The 20,744-nt window shown below is 47.9% G+C and overlaps 1 protein-coding gene across 9 annotated transcripts in view; it reads left to right on the top strand.

Moving 5' to 3' along the window:
* Window positions 1-20,744, top strand: part of ANKS1A (ankyrin repeat and sterile alpha motif domain containing 1A) — a 174,669-nt gene that overhangs the window by 54,516 nt on the left and 99,409 nt on the right. For 6 of the 9 annotated variants that reach the window (XR_006739975.1, XM_036415306.2, XM_036415309.2 and 3 more), the window contains exons 2-4: window positions 8,206-8,286; window positions 9,928-10,084; window positions 12,053-12,115. Coding sequence is in view for 7 of the 9 variants with exons in the window: in XM_036415306.2 (XP_036271199.1) it covers window positions 8,206-8,286; window positions 9,928-10,084; window positions 12,053-12,115 (301 nt within the window). In the remaining 2 variants the exon portion in view is untranslated. Of the gene's footprint in view, window positions 1-8,205; window positions 8,287-9,927; window positions 10,085-12,052; window positions 12,116-20,744 lie in introns of those variants that run through there. The other 3 variants (XM_036415307.2, XM_036415310.2, XM_036415311.2) reach the window with 2 other exon arrangements.

The following is a 20,744-nucleotide window of genomic DNA, read 5'->3' as shown; positions in this document are numbered from 1 at the left end:
CAGAGGAAGACTGAGGCGCGGCAGAAAAGGCTGATGAGACTAACTCCTGTGTAGACCTCCGTTTATGAAGTAATCAGGAGATGGAGAGCAGCCAGAACCTCCTTCCCTCAAGTTCATCGCCGTTGCTCACTTCCCAGGGTCTGAAATGGAGGAGGCCCTCCCCTAACCCTGTGCTCCGGAGCCTTTGACTCCTGAGAACTAAGTCAGGAGGAGACTCCTAGAGCCCCATGCTGTTTTCTCTCAACAGTCAAGGTCAAGAGCCTGAAGAACTGGAAGGAACATGCACAAAGTCAAGTGTGGGATTTTGTTTCAGTTCAACATTATATATATATTTTTTAATTAATTAATTAATTTATTTATTTTCCCCCCTACTGATTTCAGGGGGGAAGGAAGAGAGAGAGAGAGAGAAATATCAATGATGGGAGAGACAGAGGGACGGAGCCAGAAACCCGGACACATACTCTGCCCAGGAATTGAACTGTGGCTTCTTTGTTCATGGATTGACGCTCAACCACTGAGCAACATTGGCCGGGTTGAACATTGTCATTTTAAACTGCTCATATAACTGTGGTGGTCCAAACCCTTACATCCACCTACTGACTGGACATCTACATATGGGAGTCCAAATTCATTTCTGCCTCAACTAATGCACAAAATAACCCCCTCTACCACCTCTCCCCTCCTCCCTGCCACACACTGCCACAACCACAAGACAGCAACCCTGGCTTCTCTCCTGAATTTGCTCTCCTTACCCACTGAATTGCCCGGTCACACCCACCCCGGGCCCCCACCCTCAGTTTGTAGACCTGTCTTTCCTATTGAATTTATCCTTTTCTCTGTCCTCTGCATTCCTTCAGGTCCTCATTTCTCGCCTGAATTGCTGACTTCTGACCGGGCTCCTGGATCTTCTCCCACTGCATCACCCTTGTAACTGGTTAGCATAACAATCCCCGCAATCCTACAATACGCGGCCTCCACAGCAGTCTGGGGGATACCAAGTTAACCTTCTGTGTTCCCACCTCCTAGCTGCCAACAGAAGGACTTTTCTAAAGCACAGATCTGCTCCGTCCTGCTGAGCACTTGGCATTAGCGCCCAGGACTTTGGTGACCGGCTCCGCCCGCCTCCCCATCCTTGCTGTCATGTCCTGTCACTTTTGGGTTCCAGCCACTCTCAATTGCTTGCAGTGGCCCCAGTTTGCTGGGACTCCTTGGGGACCTTGATTTGGGTTTCCCTCTTTGTTTCTCCTGCCTCGCTGATGCCTCCTGAGCTTTGAGGCTCTGCCAAGCCCCCCTTGCTCCCGTTTCCCCACAAGCCACCCTTCCTGTACTCCCTTCACCGAGTGCCACAGTGTGGAGTCAGCTGTTCGCTTGTCTGGCTCCCCACCCCACTCGGGTGCAGACTGGGAAGCACCCTGGCCTGTGCAGGTGGTGCAGTAACTGGATTGGACACTGCCCGCGCATCAAGGTGTCCTTGTCTGTGTAAAGGAAGCAGTTCGGCAGCTGGGCCGCCCAGGAACCAAGCTCGCTGCCAGCTGAGAGCTGATCCTGAAATCTGATGGCAGAATCTTCATGGTGAAAGTGGGCTGGGCACTTTGGTTCCAACTTACTGTTATTCTGTCTCTGTTTTATGTACAAATGCAATATTCTTTCTTTAAAAAAAATATATTTCATTGATTTTTTATAGAGAGGAAGAGAAAGGGATAGAGAGTTAGAAACATCGATGAGAGAGAAACATCGATTCAGCTGCCTCTTGCACACCCCTACTGGGGATGTGCCCGCAACCAAGATACATGCCCTTGACTGGAATCGAACCTGGGACCTTTGAGTCTGCAGGCCGACGCTCTATCCACTGAGCCAAACCAGTTAAGGCACAAATGCAGTATTCTTGTGCATCCCATCAAGAGACGGTTGCCATTTTTGGTGGATTCAGTATGGCAGATTATACTGCATAAAGACTGGTCACACTGGGGTTGCAGTTTGGTGAAAACTGAATGTTAGGAGTGCCATGTTGGCCCTGTGAACCAGGAGGTCACAGGTTTGATTCCCAGTCAGGGCACATGCCCAGGTTGTGGCTCGATCCCCCAGTGTGGGGTGGGCAGGAGGCAGCCCATTAGTGATTTTCTCTCAGCATTGATGTTTCTGTCTTTCTATCCCTTCCTCTCTGAAATAAATAAAATTATATTAAAAAGAAGAAGAAGAAGTGGCAGGCTGGTGGCCCTGTGCCAGTTCTTGTGTAGTGGGGTGCTCTGGGACACGTGCCCCTATGGGCTTACGCTTGTAGTACTGATGAGGATAACGAATTCGCCCTGGTTCAAGGCAAGTGTGATAAACGCTGTGCTGAAGATGCAGAATGACCTGGAGAACCGGAGGAGGTGACATCAGTATCAGCCAGTGTGGTCAGGAAAGGCGGGGCTGGCCACTCTGCAGGACAGAGTGAGTGTCTCCGCGCATTTCCTGCTGTTCTTATCTGACCACACACAGACGTGAAGCAATTTTACCCCAAGTTGTTGTTTTGTTTTGTTTTTGTTTTGTTAATCATCACACGGGTATATTTTTTCCATTGATTTTTAGAGAGTGTAGAAGGAAGGTAGGATGGGATGGAGAGAGAGCGAGAGCGAGAGAGAGAGAGAGAGAGAGAGAGAGAGAGAGAGAGAGGCATTGATGTGAGAGAGACACATCAATTGGTTGCTTCCCATAGACTCCCCCAGCTGCCCTTACCAGGGCTGGGGAACCTGCAGCCGAGATACAAGTCCTTGACTGAGAAATCAAATCAGTCTGCAACTGACACTCTAGCCACTGAGCCATCCCAGCCAGGGCAATAATAGTCAGCTTTTCAGTGAATGGAGAGAGGCGTTCAAGGTGAATGTAAAGCGCAGCTTCTCACCTGTCGTGTTCTTCCTTGCCCCCCTGTGTCTTTAGATGCCATGTCCCAACGGCGGTGCTTCTGAGGCACAAGCTCATGAGCTTCAGCATCGCATCACGCCCGTGCCCTTGGGGTGCTGCCACACCTCCACCCTAATGCTACGAAGCCAGTTTAGTTCATTTCCAGGAGCAATGCAAGCCCTGGGAGCCGATCATGGGATTTACAGGACTAGCACCTCGGTCAGGTCACCCGGCTGACAAGTGGCAGTGGGTTTTGAAGTGGTTGGCTAACCGCAGAGCCTCAGCTCTTCACCTGGTTCTCAGCTTCTTCCCGCAGGATCGCCGGGACCCACCCGTCCCATTGAGGGTTTTCTCCACGTTATGGGCAGCCAGTGCGTTTCCGCACAACCTGTGTAGGTCACACTTTGTTTAGGAATCTCCCGGTCCATTTTGTTCTTTTTCTGGGTCTCTTGGCACATTGTGTTCGCTTGCTGTTTGTTGGTGAGCAGCCCTTTGGGACTTACTGTTTCAGAGAAACCTAAGCTGTGATCCGAAGGAAGACCTCGCTCTTTCCCGGGCTGCCAAAGAGGAAGGAACTTGGGTGGAGGGGGATGTTACTGCCATCCTGTCTGAAGCTAAAATTCCAAGCAGTTCTTCATTTTCATTTAAAAATCCCCAACACGCCGAAACCGGTTTGGCTCAATGGATAGAGCTTCGGCCTGCAGACTGAAAGGTCCCAGATTCCATTCCGTCAAGGGCATGTACCGTGGTGTGCAAGAGGCAGCTAATTGATGATTCTCTCTCATCGATGTTTCTAACTCTCTATCCCTCTTCCTTCCTCTCTGTAAAAAATATTTAAAAATAAAATAAAATAAGAATCCCCAACATTTCTAGATGGGTATTTAGAGGAAATGCTAGGTAGAAAAAACACTGAAGGCCTTACAACTAGGACATATTGCAGCTTATACAGGAGAATTCTTATTTTTCATTCTTGTTGTTTTGAGGTAGTTTTAGTGCTGGTTTGGGATATCTAGATCTAATAACCTCTAACCCAGAGACATGGAGGTAAAAGTTAGAAAATGGCAGTGGGCTTGCTCAGTCCTGCCCCTCTGTTAAAAGCAAGTGCCGTTTGAATCTTAGTTTTAAGGTTACTTTGGCACCTGACTGAGATGCCTGAGATAGCAGATCCCTGATGAGTAGCAGCTGCTGGCAGACCTGTGCTCCAACTGCTTTAATTCATTGGCATTTCCTCCTTCCCAGGTTCTGTCAGTGTATTCCAGCCATCTTGCTTTGAATTATATACAGCCTTGTATTCCATGTTCATCTCATCCCTGTATTATATTTAGATCGTAAAGTCCTTGCTTGGTCAAATGCCAAGAGCTCCAGGATTGGGGGTTTGGATCTGCCACTGATTTGGCAAAGATAATTTGGTTTTGTATGTTAGTGTAACCTATTTTATAATACAACTACAGTCCCGGTGCATGAAAATTTGTGCACTGAGGGGGCGGAGGAGGGGTATCCTTCAGCCAGGCTGCACCCTCTCGCAGTCTGGGATGCTTTGGAAGGTATCCACCTGCCGGCTTAGGCCCACTCCCTGGGGGATCGGGCCTAAGCTGGCGGTCAGACATCAATCAATCCCTCTGGCAGCCTGGGAGCCCTCAGGGGATGTCTGACTGATGGCTTAGGCCTGCTCCCCGCCTAAGCCGCTTTCGGACATTCTTAGTACTGCTGAGGAGGTGAGAGAGGCTCCTGCCACCGCTGCTGCGCTCCCAGCTGTGAGCCTGGCTTGTGGCTGAGTGGAGCTCCCCCTGTGGGAGTGCACTGATCACTAGCGGCTAGCTCCGGCGTTGAGCATCTGCCCCCTGGTGGTCAGTGTGTGTAACAGCCACCTGTCATTTCCGTTTTTTTCACCGTTAGGGTCAATTTACATATTACTCTTTTATTACATAGGATTATTACATAGGATGATGACCTTTTGTCCTGTGGAGCAACTTGAAAATAAGTATAAAAATTATACCTCTTTGACATTCCAGATCCTTTTCACTTGGCATCATGGGTTGTCAGTGTTTGGTTTAGACCATGAAATCATCACACAGGTGTGACAAAGTCTGCATGGTTCAAAGTATGCTTTCAGCTCTTTTATTTAAAGTATGATTTTATTGATTTTTAGAGATAGAGGAAGGGAGAGGGATAGAGAAATAGAAACACTCATAGAGAGAGAAACATGAGTCAGCTGTCTCCTGCATGCCCCCTACGGGGAATCAAGCCCAAAACCCAGGCATGTGCCCTGATCGGGAATTGAACCAGTGATCTCTTGGTTCATGGGTTGATACTCAACCACTGAACCACATGGGCCAAGCTGAAAATTTATCTGAAGATTTTAGGCCTAATATCTACAGGTTCATTAAAGTGGCCTCTGTCTCACATATAAATGCATTTATTATTAGCATTCCTGTTTGGTTCTTCTCTTTAAAATTTATAAAATTATTTTCATGGTAAATATTTTAAACCGTGGTAGAATGCAGAAGGAACATGAATGAATGTTCCTCTTCACCATTCTGCAGCAACCCCAACATACGTTTCCCAGGGGTACCGAGCACTGTTCCCACCGCCTTCCTCAGGGGGTCACTTATACGCTTACCTGCGGGGCTCATATTCTGTGTATTATATATACAGTGGCTTCTTTTTTCCACTTGCCCATAACAAAGTATGTCTTGGGGACTTTTTCCATGTCAGGCTGTATGGGTCCAACTCATTTTCTTTTCTTGCCTTTGTTGTCACTGTTGTTGATGGTTATAAAAGAATTCATTTTATGGGTGCACCTGGTAGTTAACTGCTCACTATGATGGTCATTAGATCGGTTTTTGTTTTGATTCTTCATGGACGCAGCCTGTGCAAGGACGGGCCTCGGTGCACTGTGCAGCGTTTCCGTTGGACATTTGCCCGGAAGTGGAAATGCTGGCGCGAAGTGGATGCCTATTTTTGGTTTTGGTGATGCTGCCAAACTGTCTTCCCACAGGAATTCATCAATTTAAACTCATACCAGTGGGGTTTAAGAGTGCTTGTTTCCCTGTCATTATTTTCATTTTTCAGTCTGCTAAGTGAAAAATAGTATGTGATTATTGTAATTTGCATTCTTCTGGATTGTATCTCTGTAGCTCCGACCTTATCTGATTTCTGCCTTTTAGGAATTCCTCAGTGTTGTCAGTTACTTGATGTCTGTCTGTCTTTCTGTCTCTTTATCTATCTATCTATCTATCTGTCATCTATATATCTATGGTGTAGGGTGAGAATTATTTCTATCACTTGATTGAACTTTTACAGGAAGTTGAGTAAACCTCGTGCACTCAATTCACTATCCTAAGAAATTTCTCTCACATATTCTTTCTCTATAGTATTTAGAATTTTGTTTCTCTTTTCCCCCTTAACATCTATACTATTAAGGGTAATATTGCTAATTAGACTGGGAAACCTTCTGGATGTCCTTCCGGACAAAGCCATGGTGGTGGGGTCAAGGCAGAGGCATTTAGGGGCATTCAGGCCTGGAGGGGAGGGAAGTTGGGGGTGAGAAGGACATTAGGGGGGCAGTTGGGGGTGATCAGGCCGGCAAAGGTGGTAAGAAGGCAGGTGGGAGGTGCAGTTGGGGGCAAGCAGGCTGGCAAGCAGAGTAGTTAGGGGCGATCAGGCAGGCAGATAAGTGGTTAGGAGCCAGTGGTCCCAGATTGCGAGAGGGATGTCTGACTCCTGGGCCTAAACCGGCCTAAACCGGTAGACAGACATCCCCTGAAGAGTCCCAAATTGTAGAAGGTGCAGGCTGGGCTGAGGAACACCTCACCTCCCCATGCATGAATTTCATGCACCAGCCCACAGGTTGTATTATAATCTCTATTCTGTCTTATTGCATAGCAGTATAACTGGTATATGAAATTCTGCTATGGGTCTATACTATAGTTATCAAATCATTCTCTATTGATAGACTTTTGGATTACTTCCAGAATTTTGTTGTCATAAATAAAATTTCTTCCAAGCCCAGATGGTTTTGCTGGTGATTGTTTATCGTTGTAGTGCTCCATGTCATTGATTCCTGAATGTAGACATGTGCAGATTGTGATCAAAACCCAACACTAATACTATTCAATAGCAACAGCAAAAAAGCAAAAACTTTAGATCGGTCTCAGTTATGAATGCAGATGTGAAAATTGTAAAGAAAACACTCTCAAGTAGAATTCACCAGCATGGCCATAATGGAGAATGGCCAAATAAGGTTTTTGGTTTATTTCAGGAATCAAAGAATCACTCAGTATTAAGAAACCTGTAGATAGCAACAAATTAGTTATAATAAATGTGAAAAACTGATTATCTCCAAAATGCAGAAAATGCACTTAAATAACTTTTTAGTAATACTTTAAACAGGAAAAATAAGATATTTATTTTACATCTTTACATGTATCAAACCAACTGCCAAAAACATTAGAGGCATTCTCATTAAAAGCAAGGCCAAGATAAGGCTGCCCTCTACTAGAGTGTTTTATTTATTTATTTTTAAAAATACATTTTTGTTGATTTCAGAGAGGAATGGAGAGGGAGAGATAGAAACATCAATGATGAGAATCATTGATCAGTTGCCTCCTGCATGCTCCCTACTGGGGATCAAACTCGCAACGCAACCCAGGTGTATGTGCCCAGACCAGGAGTCAAACTGTGACCTTCTGATTCATAGGTCAAATTCAACCACAGAACCACACTGGCCAGGCTACTTAGAGTATTTTAGAAGCTCTGGCCAATGCAGTAAGGTGTGGAATCAGAGTTAAGTCTTGGAGGATTAAATAAGGCATTTTAACCTTCCTAGTATAGTATTTTTTATTCAAATAAGGCACTGAAATTATAGGTTCTGTTGTTAATTTTTTATTATCAATAAGACATATTCACCAAGGAAAGACAGATTGTCTCTTTCATCTTAACACGTGTATCCCTGTGCTTTCCCGGATGTGAGCCCTGTGATATGCTCCTGGTGGTTGACTTGTCTGAATACCTCTGGTCTGTATGGGCACCCGCTTAACGATGGGTGCTCAGGCCTGCGACTGGCCGAGCGGTGTGGTTCAGTGGTGTCCTGATGACCTTCCAGTGAGCTGTTCCCAGGGTCCCGGAGTCTTCAGAGGACCAGCCCCGGGCGGAGCGGGTTCCGCAGTTACAGATGAGAAGGGTGCAGAGGGCCACTGGGTAAGCTGCTGCCGGCCTTTGTCAGAGCCAGGTGGAAGGGCCTGAGCATCACATAGGATTCCTCCCCCAGCTAGCTGCCTCCAGACTGGGTTTGTGATTTCGGCCTTTCTTCTTTCTCCACAGCATCTGGAGAGGGCCCAACGTGAACTGTGTAGACAGTACGGGGTACACCCCTCTGCACCACGCTGCTCTGAATGGCCATAGGTAAGTACTGGCCTGCCGCCTCCGCCCGCCCTCCGCCTTTGGGTTCCTGTGAAGGATTACTGAACAGTTGTGCTGAGAAAAAGAAACTGAATGTAGCCTAGCATTCCCGAATCTCTTCAGTGTGTAACTACTTGAACGTCCTTCCCCACTCACCCCTCAAAAGGCTTGGGCCGAAGGTTGAGTTTCCATTTTCTCCTGTGCCCTCCTCCCCACCCCCCGGATGTGCAGTGCCACAGCATCTAATGTGAATGTCAGGTTTGGGGCAGAAAGGGTGGATCATCTGCCAGGTAACAGCCCCTCTATACACTGAAAATTGGTGAGTTGGTTCTGAGAACCTTTCCTTCTATTAGGTAGTTACTTATCTACTTTTGCCATTTTTTTCTCATAAAATTAGCCTCATGGACAGTAAGCACTATTTTTAAGGAAAGAAACATTTGCAAAATAAGGCATATTTAAATCTCTTCCTCGTACATACAGAGAGGCTATTGGGTGGGGTGGGACTGTTGGAGCGTTTTCTGGAGCTGTGCTTGGGGATTGGGAGAAGAGGGCGTCTGTGTAAATGGTTGGCAGCTGAAAGGGCGCTGCCATCAGGTAACGAGGCTGAGGGCTTTGCCAGCAGGCGCATGTGGGGTACAGTGACGAGGCCCGCCAGGATGTGGGGGGATTGGAACCAGGCCGTCCAGAATAGAGGGAGATTGGCACATACCCTGTGAGATTATGAAGTAGTTTAGCTTTCATGAGGAGGGGTTATTGGAATGTTAGATTTTTCTGAACAAGAGCAGGGCCGCACACCTTGTGGTTTTCCGTGTCACTGTGCAGCCTTTGGCCGGGCCCAGCTGACTGATTGTTACCTTCGACATGAAACTTTTCTCAGATACACTGACTGTGGCTGTCACATCCTTTCTGTGCCATTTTAGACAAAGCTAACAAGACATATGTAGAGCCCCGCCCCCTTAAAGAGTGGAGAGACCTCAATTAAAGTGGATCTTGAACTTAAAAGACGAGCTTGTTAGCCAAGTTGACCTCCAGATGCTGTTTGTGTTTTCAGTGGGGCTTTCTTCCGCCTTGTGCGTGGGGATAATTGTGCGTTTGTATCTGCTTAGCCAGTGGTGCCACCTAGAAGAATGCCACGTCCTTCTTCTTGGCTGTATCAAATGACACACAGGGTCTGGCTCCTGTTGGCAGCGGCTTTACTTATGCTCTGCCTGGCCCCTTCAGCTCCCACACACTGAATGCTGTGAATCAGCGGTCCGCGAGGTCCGAAAGGCTGGCGACCGCTGCTCTGGATGATGATATTTGTCTTGCATGACGTTTATGTAAATTCTGTCCCTCAAACAAGGAGACATTGTAAAGCTCAGACAAGGGTATCGGGCGTTTTCAAAGTAACGGAAAATGGATGATTTCTGAGATAAACTGGGAGGCAAAGAACCAGTGTTGTGGGACACAGGGCGGCAGGCCCATGCCAGCAACTGTGCAAAGTTGCCCCTGGAATAAAAGGAAGAGGCTGGGCATGAGCCGGGAGGCCAGGGAGCAGGTGAGGTAACAGCCGTGGGCCGCTTGGTGCTGTGCAAGGGTGTGGAGAGCCGTTGGTGGGAAAGACTTGTGGGTTCTGCAGACTCACAGCTGACCTTTGCCTTCCAGGGATGTGGTCGAGGTTCTGCTGAGGAACGACGCGCTGACCAATGTGGCTGATTCCAAAGGCTGCTACCCTCTGCACTTGGCAGCCTGGAAAGGAGATGCCCAGATCGTGCGGTTGCTCATCCATCAAGGGCCCTCTCACACCAGAGTCAATGAGCAGGTTGGAAGGAAGGGAAGCATTCTTCTGTTCAGCTGCTGCCAAGACCTCGCAGCCCATCGCCGCCGCTCGGTCCCTTAGCTCAGACCTCGGCAACCGGCTCTTCCAGGCCCGAGGGAGGCTGCCTCCGCCCAGCACCACGCCTCTTAGTGCATCAAGGATGCATTTTATCTGCACGTGAATCATACAGGCGTGGAATAACACTAACACAAATATAAATACTAACTTGTGCAAAATTTGAAATAATGCAAATTCTGCAAAATTGCTTAGCGTCTATTTCAAGCTGGCGGGCTTTATTAATTGCAGATTGTGCTTATGCCACCGACATGGCATTGCGACGTCAGCTGGTAAGCAGGTCTCCGGTGCGTGTGAGTACCCAGCGAGCCATGCTGTTGTCTTACAGGAGGCAGAACTCTCAGCCCTGGAAGGCCGGAGCCTGGCTGACAGTGGGCTCCCAGACACGCGGTGGAGGCCAAGGGGTCTTCATGGAATGCAGATCACATCCCTGGCGCCCTCTAATGTTAATTTAAGAGTGAGCATGCTGTGACAGAGCAGAGGTAGTTCTTAGAGAATAAAAAGAGCATTTGAGTAAAAATACCTCCCGGTGGCCATGACTTAGGTACTCCTATTGCTCTGGGAGTTATAAGCATGTTCCACACAGGCCTCCTGTAAAGTTGGGTCTGAGAGGACATGGGCTTTCCCTGTAAGACAAGCCATCCTGCTCTCCTGTGGTCAGCACCGCAGCAGATACTTAGTTGCTTGAATGAGAGAAGCTGCTGGTCCTCACTGAGTGTAGGATTATTTCCTGATGACTCTGCTGAGAGCAGATTGCTAACTACCTGTCTGATTAGATCGGGGTTATTCCTCAAAAAGGAGGCGGGGACTCGCAGAGTGAGGCCTGTCAGTGAGGCCAGTGAGGCCAGGCATTCTCCCGCCGTGCTCTGTTCGGGCACGACTGAGTGGGGACAGCCTCCCCCCGGGGCGCAAGAGCCTGGGCCAGGGCTCCCCATGTCCCCATCCGGAGAGTGTGTGTGGAGCTGTTCACCAGCCTCCATCCCCTCCTGGACTGTACTTTTTAAAAAAATATATTTTATTGATTTTTTACAGAGAGGAAGGGAGAGAGATAGGGAGCTAGAAACGTTGATGAGAGAGAAACATCGACCAGCTGCCTCTTGCACAACCCCTACCGGGGATGTGCCCACAACCAACGTACATGCCCCTGACCTGAATCGAACCCGGGACCTTTCAGTCCACAGATCGATGCTCTACCACTGAGCCAAACCGGTTTCAGCATGAACTGTACTTTTTGGTGAGCAACGAACACTTAAAGTAGTCAGTGAGGGTGTTTGCTTTTATAACCTTAGAAATGACAGTGGTCTCTTAGAATTTAATGCAACTTAACTCCTTCTGCCTAAAGTGATTGTAATTTTTCTTATCTGGAGGAAATTTATAAGGAAGTTTGCTTTCAAGTAATATTCCTCAATGTTGAAAAAAGCTAGTCAGCCATTGAAGTGCTTCTCATTTAAAAACATGTCAGTAACCATCTCTAATCCTCTGCCTTGGAACACAGCTGCTTGGACTTTTGAGCCACTTGAGTGTGCCAGCTTATCCTGCTCACTGCCCCCGGACTAGCCTTTGTGGGACACAGCCCAGCGCTTTGAGGGCGGGGCCGGCAGGTGGGCGGGGCAGGTGGTGGGGCGGGGCTGGGGTAAGACAGCTGCAGTAGCTTGAGGAGCCTAATGGACCCAGGTCGTTCCAGATACTGCATCAATTTACCTGATTGCCATGACTGTTTCAGCTGGATGCTTGGATAAGCAGGGCTGATGCGAGCCCTGGAGACCGTCCTCCCCTTCAGGCACCCGGAGGGCTGGTCCCAGTTGTGCTAATGTTGGGCCCCTCGGGGCTGTGCAATTGCTTTGATGTATTTCATCCATTTTATCATCACATTTTCTTTTCCTTTACTTTTTGTAGAATGCTCTTGAGATCAAAGAACTCAAAAAGCACGGCCCCTTTGACCCTTATATCAATGCCAAGGTGTGTACTTTGCTGTCAGGATTTCTCTGCATCATTTCTCCAAGCTGTGCTTTCTCCTGGGTCCTCCGCTTCCCTCTGTCCTCTCGGGTTTCTCACTCTGGTGTCTGCTTCAGCGACTGCCTCGGCCTGTCTGGGAGTGGAAAATGCAGTTCCTATGGGCTTGGTTTTGCTTTAAATCCATACTAATTCTGGAAGGCTGGGTGCTTTTTCTGGAATGTCTGAAAAGTATACAAGTGGCAGAAATGGGGAAAGAGATGGGGCCATATTTGCATAAATTACTATTGTATTTCTAAATTTAAATTTAAAAAAATGTCAAACAAATGAGATTTTTTATGAAGCACAGAAAAAAATGATTATGTTTTATTTCTGGGATTAAATTTTTTTAGTCTGTGTTCTATGTTTCTCTTGAAATGGAATCTGGTTTTCAGGGGCTTGTGGCGGGCAGAGGGAGGTGTGGGCGACGGGCATGGTGGCTTAAAGCTGTGGCTCATGCCCCCTCAGTTCCTTGGGTTTGTGCATTTTTGCCTGGGACTTTAAAGCCACCATTCCTCTCCCAGCCGGTCACTCTTGGCCGTTGGAAGGGCTCTGAAACAGGCCGTGGAGTTGCCAGGTCAAGCAGGGCAGTTGCACTATCTTCCTCCCGCAGCCCTCACCACGTGGTGGCCTCGTGTGGGTGGTGGTGGTGGTAGCCTCTTCTCGGTGCTCTCACCTGCTGTGTTGGTCTGAGTTTTCGTTCAGGTTGGATTTGCTGTCTGGCAGCAATCTGGTATTTGGTTGTCACTGCCTTTTTCTTGCTCTGAAATGTCGCTCAGGGAAGGAGACAGAAGGTGCTTCTGCAGGGACATTGTGCTTTTCTGGGAAATACTGACTGAGTAAATGCAGCTGCCTGCTGGCTGGGCCTGGATGGTGGGGAAGCAGTTTGATCTGGGAGCGTGGGACACATTAGCTTTTGTTTGGGGCCACTCTTTAAATTCTGTCTCCTGATCTTCAAAATAGGAGTCACTCTGTCTCAGTTTCTTCTCTTCTTGAAGGTGATGTGGTAGAGACCCCTCACAGTCAGGCTGAGTTTAAATTCTGTGCTACCACTTACCTGGTTTTATTAGCTTGAACAAGTTACTTACTTTCTCTGAGCCTCAGTTTCCTCTTCTGTAAAATGGGGTATGCCATCTACTTTGCTGGGTTGTTTTGGAGTTTAAGATAATGTACATAAAGTAAAACTACCTGGTCAGTAGTAATATTGGAGATCCTAATTTAAAAGGAATGTATAATGTGGTATTTCTGAAATGACAATTTGGATTGTGTTCCTTGTTACTTCTAGGTTTTGTTGGGGGAGGCACCTTGAACTGATTGTTTTCCCTTCTGTGATTCCGAGGTTAGTTGTCAGCTCACAAAGCTGATGAAAGGGCAGTGCTTGGCTTTGAAAGCACATTTCCCTATCCCTTGATTTTACGCACATAAAAGAAAGTCCAAATGGAATCCTATATAATAAAAGGCTAATATGCAAATACACTGAACTGAGAAACAACCAAACTGAACAATGGGTTGCTATGACGTGCACTGACCACCAGGGGACATGCACAGAACATGGCGGGTGTCGGCTGCAGTGGGATGGTGAGGCAGGTGAGCAGGAGTGCCAGACCAAGGCAAGGTACCAGTTGCTGTCATTGGGGTGAGCCTCTGGTGGTTACTGAAAATTCTTTTGCTCCCACGTGCCGCAGTCCCAGCAGGCGCTCGCAGCTGCTGCTGGCACCAGCCTCGCTCTCACCCATTGTTGGTGACCAGCGCTGGCCCCGATCGCTTGGTGCTGTCAGCAGGTGTTAGCAGTGGCTACTGGCCCCGATCACCCCTCGGGGCTTCTCCACCTCCCCCTACTCCTGAGAGGCAATCAGAGCCAGCAGCCGCTGCTTGCACCCACTGCTGGCACCCAGAGCCAGCCCCAATTGTTCGGTGCCGTCAGTGGGTGATAGTGGTGTCTGCTGGCCCCGATTATCCCTGAGGGCTTCTCAACCTCCTCCTGCTCCTGAGGGGCTATCGGGGCAGTAGCTGCTGCTTACATCTGCTGCTGGTGCCAGCCCCAATTGCTCCATGCTGTCAGCAGGTGCGAGTGGAGCCAGCAGCGTCAGCATGTATGAGTAGCAGCAGTGTGAGCGGGGCTGCTGGCAGACAAGGGATGGGGGCTGAGGCGGGAGGGGCCGGGCAGGGGCGTGGAGGATGGGCCGAGACCTGCCCCTGTGCCCACTCCAGTCTTGAAGTCCACAGTTCCTTTCAAGGTGCACGAATTCGTGTACTGGGCCCTTAGTAAGAATATACTTCTTTATTTGGAAATACTGCTCTTTGCCTCTGCCTTTCACTGCCCTGCTCCAGGGCAACTGATGCAAAGGCCTCAAGGGATAAAGCTATTTGGGTGCTAAGAATACAGACTCCTCTTGGGGTGCTTTGACTCTGATCTCCCTAGTTTATACCCTAACCCCATAGGTTTTTATTGACCTGGCTTGTGTCTAGGAGTTGTTTTGCTAAAGGACTTTAAAAAAAAAAAAGTCTGTTTTTACTGATTGAGAGAAAATAGGTGGGTGGGGGGTGGGAGGAGAAACTTATGATGTGTGTTGGTGTGGTCCTTTTTGGATTCCTTTTGTTTGGGGTTCTGTGCACTTCCTGGACTTGTAAGTCTTTCTTTTACTAGGTGGGGGAAGTTCTCTGTCACTATTTCTTCCAGTATTCTTTCAGTATCTTGCTCTTTCTTTTCTTCTGGGACCCCCATAATTCTGATGTTGGTTCGTTTGAAATTGTCCCAGAGGTTTCTTACACTATCTTCAACTTTCTGGATTCTCTTATCTCTTTGCTTCTGTGGAGGAGTGTCCTCAGGCTCTTTGTGTTCCAAATCTTTGACTTGATTCTTGCGACCTTCCATTCTGTTTTTAGGACTCTGTATAATATTTTTTATTTCAGTCAATGTATTTTTTATTTCTAGTTGATCCCTTTTCATATCCTCATAGGTCTCGTTTATTTTATCAGCCTTTTCTAGGAAATTCTTGAAAAACCTTATAAATGTGGCTTTGAACTTTATATCCAGTCGCTTCTTGTCTTCCATTTCTTTTGTTTGTGATCTGTTTCCCTGTCTCGGCATTTTCATAGCTTCCCTGAGTTGGTAGGGTGGCTTTGTGTGCTAAGGTGTTCTATATGGTTCAGTGGGTCAGCCTCCCAGTTACCTGAGGTGGACAGTCTTGGTGTAGCCCTTTGTGGGCTGTGTGTGCAGTCTTGTTGTTAAGCCTTGCTTGTTGTTGGTATCACTGGGAAATGTTGGTCTCCAAGCCAATTGGCTATGAGGATCAGAAGTGTCTCAGCTAGGAGGGTTTCTGTATTCTGCTTGGAGGGGCGGAGTCTCGGGGTGGCACAGCCAAGCTTTGGTGAATCCCGCAAGATTAGTTGCAGGTGCGCGCACCTCTTTGGTATAGGCGCAGACAAGCTTGGATTCCTGTCTGTTCCTCCCTAGGAGAGTCCTATTCGTGGCGAACAAGAAAGCTAGCCACTGGAAGGGCTTCTGTGCTGCGCTTGGATGGGGCGGAGTCTTGGGTGGTGCAGACAAGCTTTGGTCAGCCCCTTACTATGAGGGTCTGGTTTCTGAGTCCCGCAGTAATGGCCTCTGGCTTCATACACCTCCGAGAGATCTCTGCCTGCTGCCTGACAGTCTGGCCTCTCCCTGTCTGGGGCTGACTATCAGAGCAATAGGGTGGTTCTGTTTTCCTCCCGAACAAGAAAGCTAGCCGCGCGTTAGCTGTCCGCCCTTTCCGTGTGTAGGGAGTAAGCCAGTAGCGAACTCAGCCTGCCCTCTCCGTGCTCCGCAAGCAAGCTAGCAGGGAAGTCTGGTGGCCGCCTTTTCACACACACAGTTCTCCGCACCGTCACAGTTCCTGAGGTTCAGCGTGCCTTCTCTCTCCTTCCCAGATGGTAGAGCCTCCTCTCAGCCAACCATCCAGCTCTTCAGGGTGATGTTTCCCCTCTTTTCCAGTTCTAAATTCAAATTTGTTGTGGTAGGCTGCATTCAGGTGTCTACCCTATGCCACCATCTTGGTTTCTCGCTGCTAAAGAACTTTTGCTGCTAAATCATATCACGCACCCGTCTCGGGGGTCTTTCTGGGGAGTGGAGGTAGTTTTCATCTCCACCTTCCCTTTTTAAAAATTTATGTAGCCCAGCCCAAATGTAAGTCCTTAGCTAAGATGGAACCGTTGAAATTGTTTTTTTCTTTTACAATAATTTTAACTTATTCTGAATATCATAAGATGAGCAATAGTCAGATTGTTTTAGGGTAGATATATTTTTCTTTACACTTAAAAATAATTTAATCTTAGCCTGGCCAGTATTTCTCAGTGGTTAGAGTAGGGGTGTCGAACTCAATCAGAGAAGGGGCCAAAATCTAAAATCCAGCCTAAATCGCGGGCCGAATGGTTTACTGAACAGTCATAAACTGTCATTGTGATGGAAATGCAGCGGAGTGCAGTGATGACAGCGCAGTGCGGGCCACATTGCAAGGCCTGGCAGGACGGATTTGGCCCGCGGGCCTTGTGTTTGACACATGTGGGTTAGAGCATCAGCCCACACACTGCAGGGTCTCAGGGCTGATTCCTGGTCTAGGGCATGTGTTTAGGTTGCAGGTTTGATCCCCAGACCCAGTTGGGCACATGCAGGAGTCAACAAATCTGTGTCTCTTTCACGTCGATGTTTCTCTCTTTCTCCTCCCACTCTCCCTTCCACTCTCTCTTTAAAAAATATGTGGTATTTCAGAAATATCACATTATACATTCCTTTTTAAATGGAAAAAATATCCTGGGGTGTGGATTAAAAAAGAAACAATTTAATCTTGGAGCTTGAAGAGAACTGGAAGTTATCTAGACCAGCAGTTGCCAACCTTCGGACCTCACAGACCACCGGTTGGCGACCACTGATCTAGACCAGTTGTCCCCACGTGCTGGTCAGCTTGTCTGGTTGCAACAGAATCATCTAGCAAGCTTTTATTAAACTTTTGTTTTTTAAAAATTCCCAACTTACACAAGTTGCAAGAATAATGCAGTGAACTGCACTGTGCTCTCCTAGATTAACCAGTTCTTAGCATTTTGTCATATTAGCATATCCCTCACATATATGTCGCTATTGATACAGTTGATGATGGACTATTTGAAATTATGACATTGGAGTTTTAGCCCCAAATACTTGAGCTGTATCTCCTAAGAGAGATATTCACTTGTATAACCATAATGCAATGATCAAATCCAAAAAGTTCAACATTGATTTAATGCAGTTATCCAATATAGAATCCGTGTTCAAATTTCACTAATTGGCTCAATAATGTCCTTTAGAGCAGCGGTCACCAACTGGTGGTCCATGGGGTCCGAAATTAGAGCAAATTTGTTTTCCTGGTCCAGGATCCAACCCAGGGTCACACGTCACCTGGAACAGCTCCTCCGCCTTCACTGCGTTGGCAGTTTGAGGAGTGTAGGCCCATTTTGTTGACTGTCCACCAGTTTGCATTGGTCTGATACCCTCGTTCCTTTATGGCGGGGAATCTTAGGAGACATGTCATGTCCCTCCTGTTTAGTGTGCCACAGCACGGGCCCGGCTGTCAGTCTGTCTCACTCGCGATGGTGGTGACCGAGTGCTTGGTGAGTGGGTGCCTGCTAGGTTGGTAAGCTTTTTTTTTTATATGTTTTTATTGATTTCAGAGAGGAAGGGAGAGGGAGAGAGAAACATCAATGATGAGAGAATCATTGATCGGCTGCCTCCTGCATGCTTCCTACTGGGGATCAAACTCACAACCTAGGCACGTGCCCTGACTGGGAATTGAACCATGACCTCCTGGTTCATAGGTTGACACTCAACAACTGAGCCAAAGCTGGCTGGATTTGGTAAGCTTTTTAATAATATTTCCTGGGCTTTACCCTCTGAGGTACTGCTTTGGCAAGTCTGGGGCGGGGTTTAGTATTAATTACTTTAATTCCTAAACGAAGCCAGTTAGAGAACCACTGACCTGAGCTAACTCCCCACCCAGAGCAGGAATCATCTCTCACCTAAAAGGTGGCCATCTACCTCTTATTTGTTTCTCTTAGTAACAAGCAAAACTACTTCTTGGCAGCCTCTCTCAGGATCCCACTGATTTTTGGTTTCTTGTGCAGTTTGATATCTGTCTTCTTAAATAAACCTTCATCTCTCGGTCAGAGCCTGCCTTCCAGGGCATTACTGAGCAAGTCTAACTCCTCCCCGGGGCAGGCTCAGTACTCATGTTTCTCCTGAATCTTCTGAATCTCAGTAGACCCAGTTCGTCCTTTTGTTCCAGTTTTGGTCCATTTCTCGAGCCTGTACCATTGAGGCCACAGAGAGCTGCAGCCCAGGTGCCCCAGGCTCAGTGCCTGTCCACTGCACTCGCAGCTACGAATGATGGTTCTGAAGGGCGCCAAGGAGAGAAAGGCCATGGAAGTGTTTCTGTGTGGTTGTCTGCTGCCGAGAGAGAGAGAGAGAGAGAGAGAGAGAGAGAGAGAGAGAGAGAGAGAGAGAGGGAGAGAGAGAGAGCACCCTTAAATCTAATAGATTTACACATTGAATGGGGGTCTGCAGGTATAAAGGCTATGGGGGATCACTTTTGTCTTAGAAGTACTGACCATATATACAAGGAAAAATGATGGGTGGGAATGGAGAGTTCAACAAGGACAGAAAGGAATCTCTCTCTCCCTCCTCCCACCCTCCATTCTACTCTCTGTCCAGTGCAAAATTTTGGAGAAAATTGGGGTATTTCATCTCAGTCCCCTTCCTCAGTCCATATTCGTAGTAAAATGATCTAGGAGACTCTGTGCTGCAATTTGGAAGGTGTGGGAGAGGTTTCAGGCGGTGAGAAGCCTGTGCTCCGTGGAACCCTCCCCTTCTCGAGGGATCAGCACTTAGCGCCCTCCTGCCCTGCGGAGGTGATGCCCGTGGCCAGTAGCTGCGAGATGTGCTCGCCACAGACATAAACTTAGGGTTATCGTTGTCACTGACCGTGTCCAGCAAGCCTGCAGCACACTGTGATGCGCCCGGCTGCTCCTGAGCGTGCCGTGCTGCGGGGACTGGTCAGGCGCTTCGGCACGCCGGAACTTTGCCTGGTAGCATCACCCTTGTTAGCAAGGCAGCTTTGTGGCAGCTGCCTTCGTTCAGGCAAAAACGAAACAAACATACGGGGATACTGATTTCCTGCTGGGGAGTTTAGAGTTTCACAGTTGGCATGCTTTTTACAAAATCAAGGACAGATTATTCTGGTTGTTGGGAAACAGCTTGGATATAGAAGAGACAACAGTGTCTGCTTCGCAGTAAACAAGGCCTTCTGGACTGGCGTTTTTAAAAAAATATATTCTATTGATTTTTTTACAAGGGGAAGGGAGAGGGATAGAGTTAGAAACATCGATGAGAGAGAAACATCTATCAGCTGCCTTCTGCACACCCTCCACTGGGGATGTGCCCACAACCAAGGTACATGCCCTTGACCAGAATCAAACCTAGGACCTTTCAGTCCGCAGGCCAACGCTCTGTCCACTGAGCCAAACCAGTTTTGGCTGGACTGGCATTTTAATAGGAACGAGCTGGCTTCCTGGGCACTTTCTGTCACGTGGACCTGCAACGTAGCCCTGATAGTCCTCCCGCAGGAAGCACTGTGCATCTTGTGGGTGTGGCCATCTTCTCACATGAGAAGATGCAATGACAGCTCCAGATTTGCTCGGCAGCTCACGCATAGCTTCGTAGCTTGCACGTTCCAAATGCGCATCCTAAATGGTTGGTTTGGCTCAGGGAACCCAAGGATTTGCTCCCTGCCCCATGTTCCCCCTTCCTTTCTGACTTGTAAGTGGACATGGAGTTGCCGTGGGGGAGGCCACTGCTGACTGGCTGTGTCTATGGCCAGCGGGGGCCGCACGCCTCTGCTGCTGCTCTCCCGACCCCTTAGAGCTCAATGCCTGTCCTGTTTATCTGTGCGCATACATCTGGCATGTGGCTCCTGCTACCGCCCTTTCTGTCCTTGTTTCTTTTTTAAGTTTCTCTGCTCTTTCTGGCCTCTTGGGGCTTTGCTCCCCACAGCTCTGGACCTTTCTGGTACACGTGGTGCAGCTGGAAAAAATGATGCAGTCAAATGCCAGACCAAAAGCAGATGAATTGCTTGCATGTTCGGATGACTTCTTAGCCTGTTACTTTCCCCTCATTAATTGTCTTAAAGCAGTTAAAGTAGAAACATTTACTTTTACCTCTTGATCGCTGAAAGGTGCATAATATTGACTTGATGGACAAACCCTTCGTAAGCTTTGTTTCCCTAAAGAAGCTTCCGGGTGAACTCAGGAATCTCAGAATCTCGTTGGGGGAATTACCTTCACCAGGGCTTTTACAAAGGAAGGGGCATGGAGATCTAATTCTTGCTCTAATTTATTCTTGCTCTAATTACACATTGTCAGTTGTAATCATTGGAATAGTTAATAGTTTGCTTCTGATGGTTGAAAAAGCACAAACTTCTCCTATTTTATCCCGGGTTCTACCTTTAGTTTGAAGCACATCGGCTTCCAGGGCCTGAGGTGTCCATCTGAATGGATGGTTACAATGTGGAATATTTTGCACCTTTCACGCAAC

The sequence above is a fragment of the Pipistrellus kuhlii genome, unplaced genomic scaffold, assembly GCF_014108245.1.
Source record: "Pipistrellus kuhlii isolate mPipKuh1 unplaced genomic scaffold, mPipKuh1.p scaffold_m20_p_5, whole genome shotgun sequence".
Taxonomy (NCBI): Eukaryota; Metazoa; Chordata; class Mammalia; order Chiroptera; family Vespertilionidae; genus Pipistrellus; species Pipistrellus kuhlii.
Note: the sequence above shows the minus strand (reverse complement) of the source record. Positions and strands in the feature narration are given on the sequence as shown.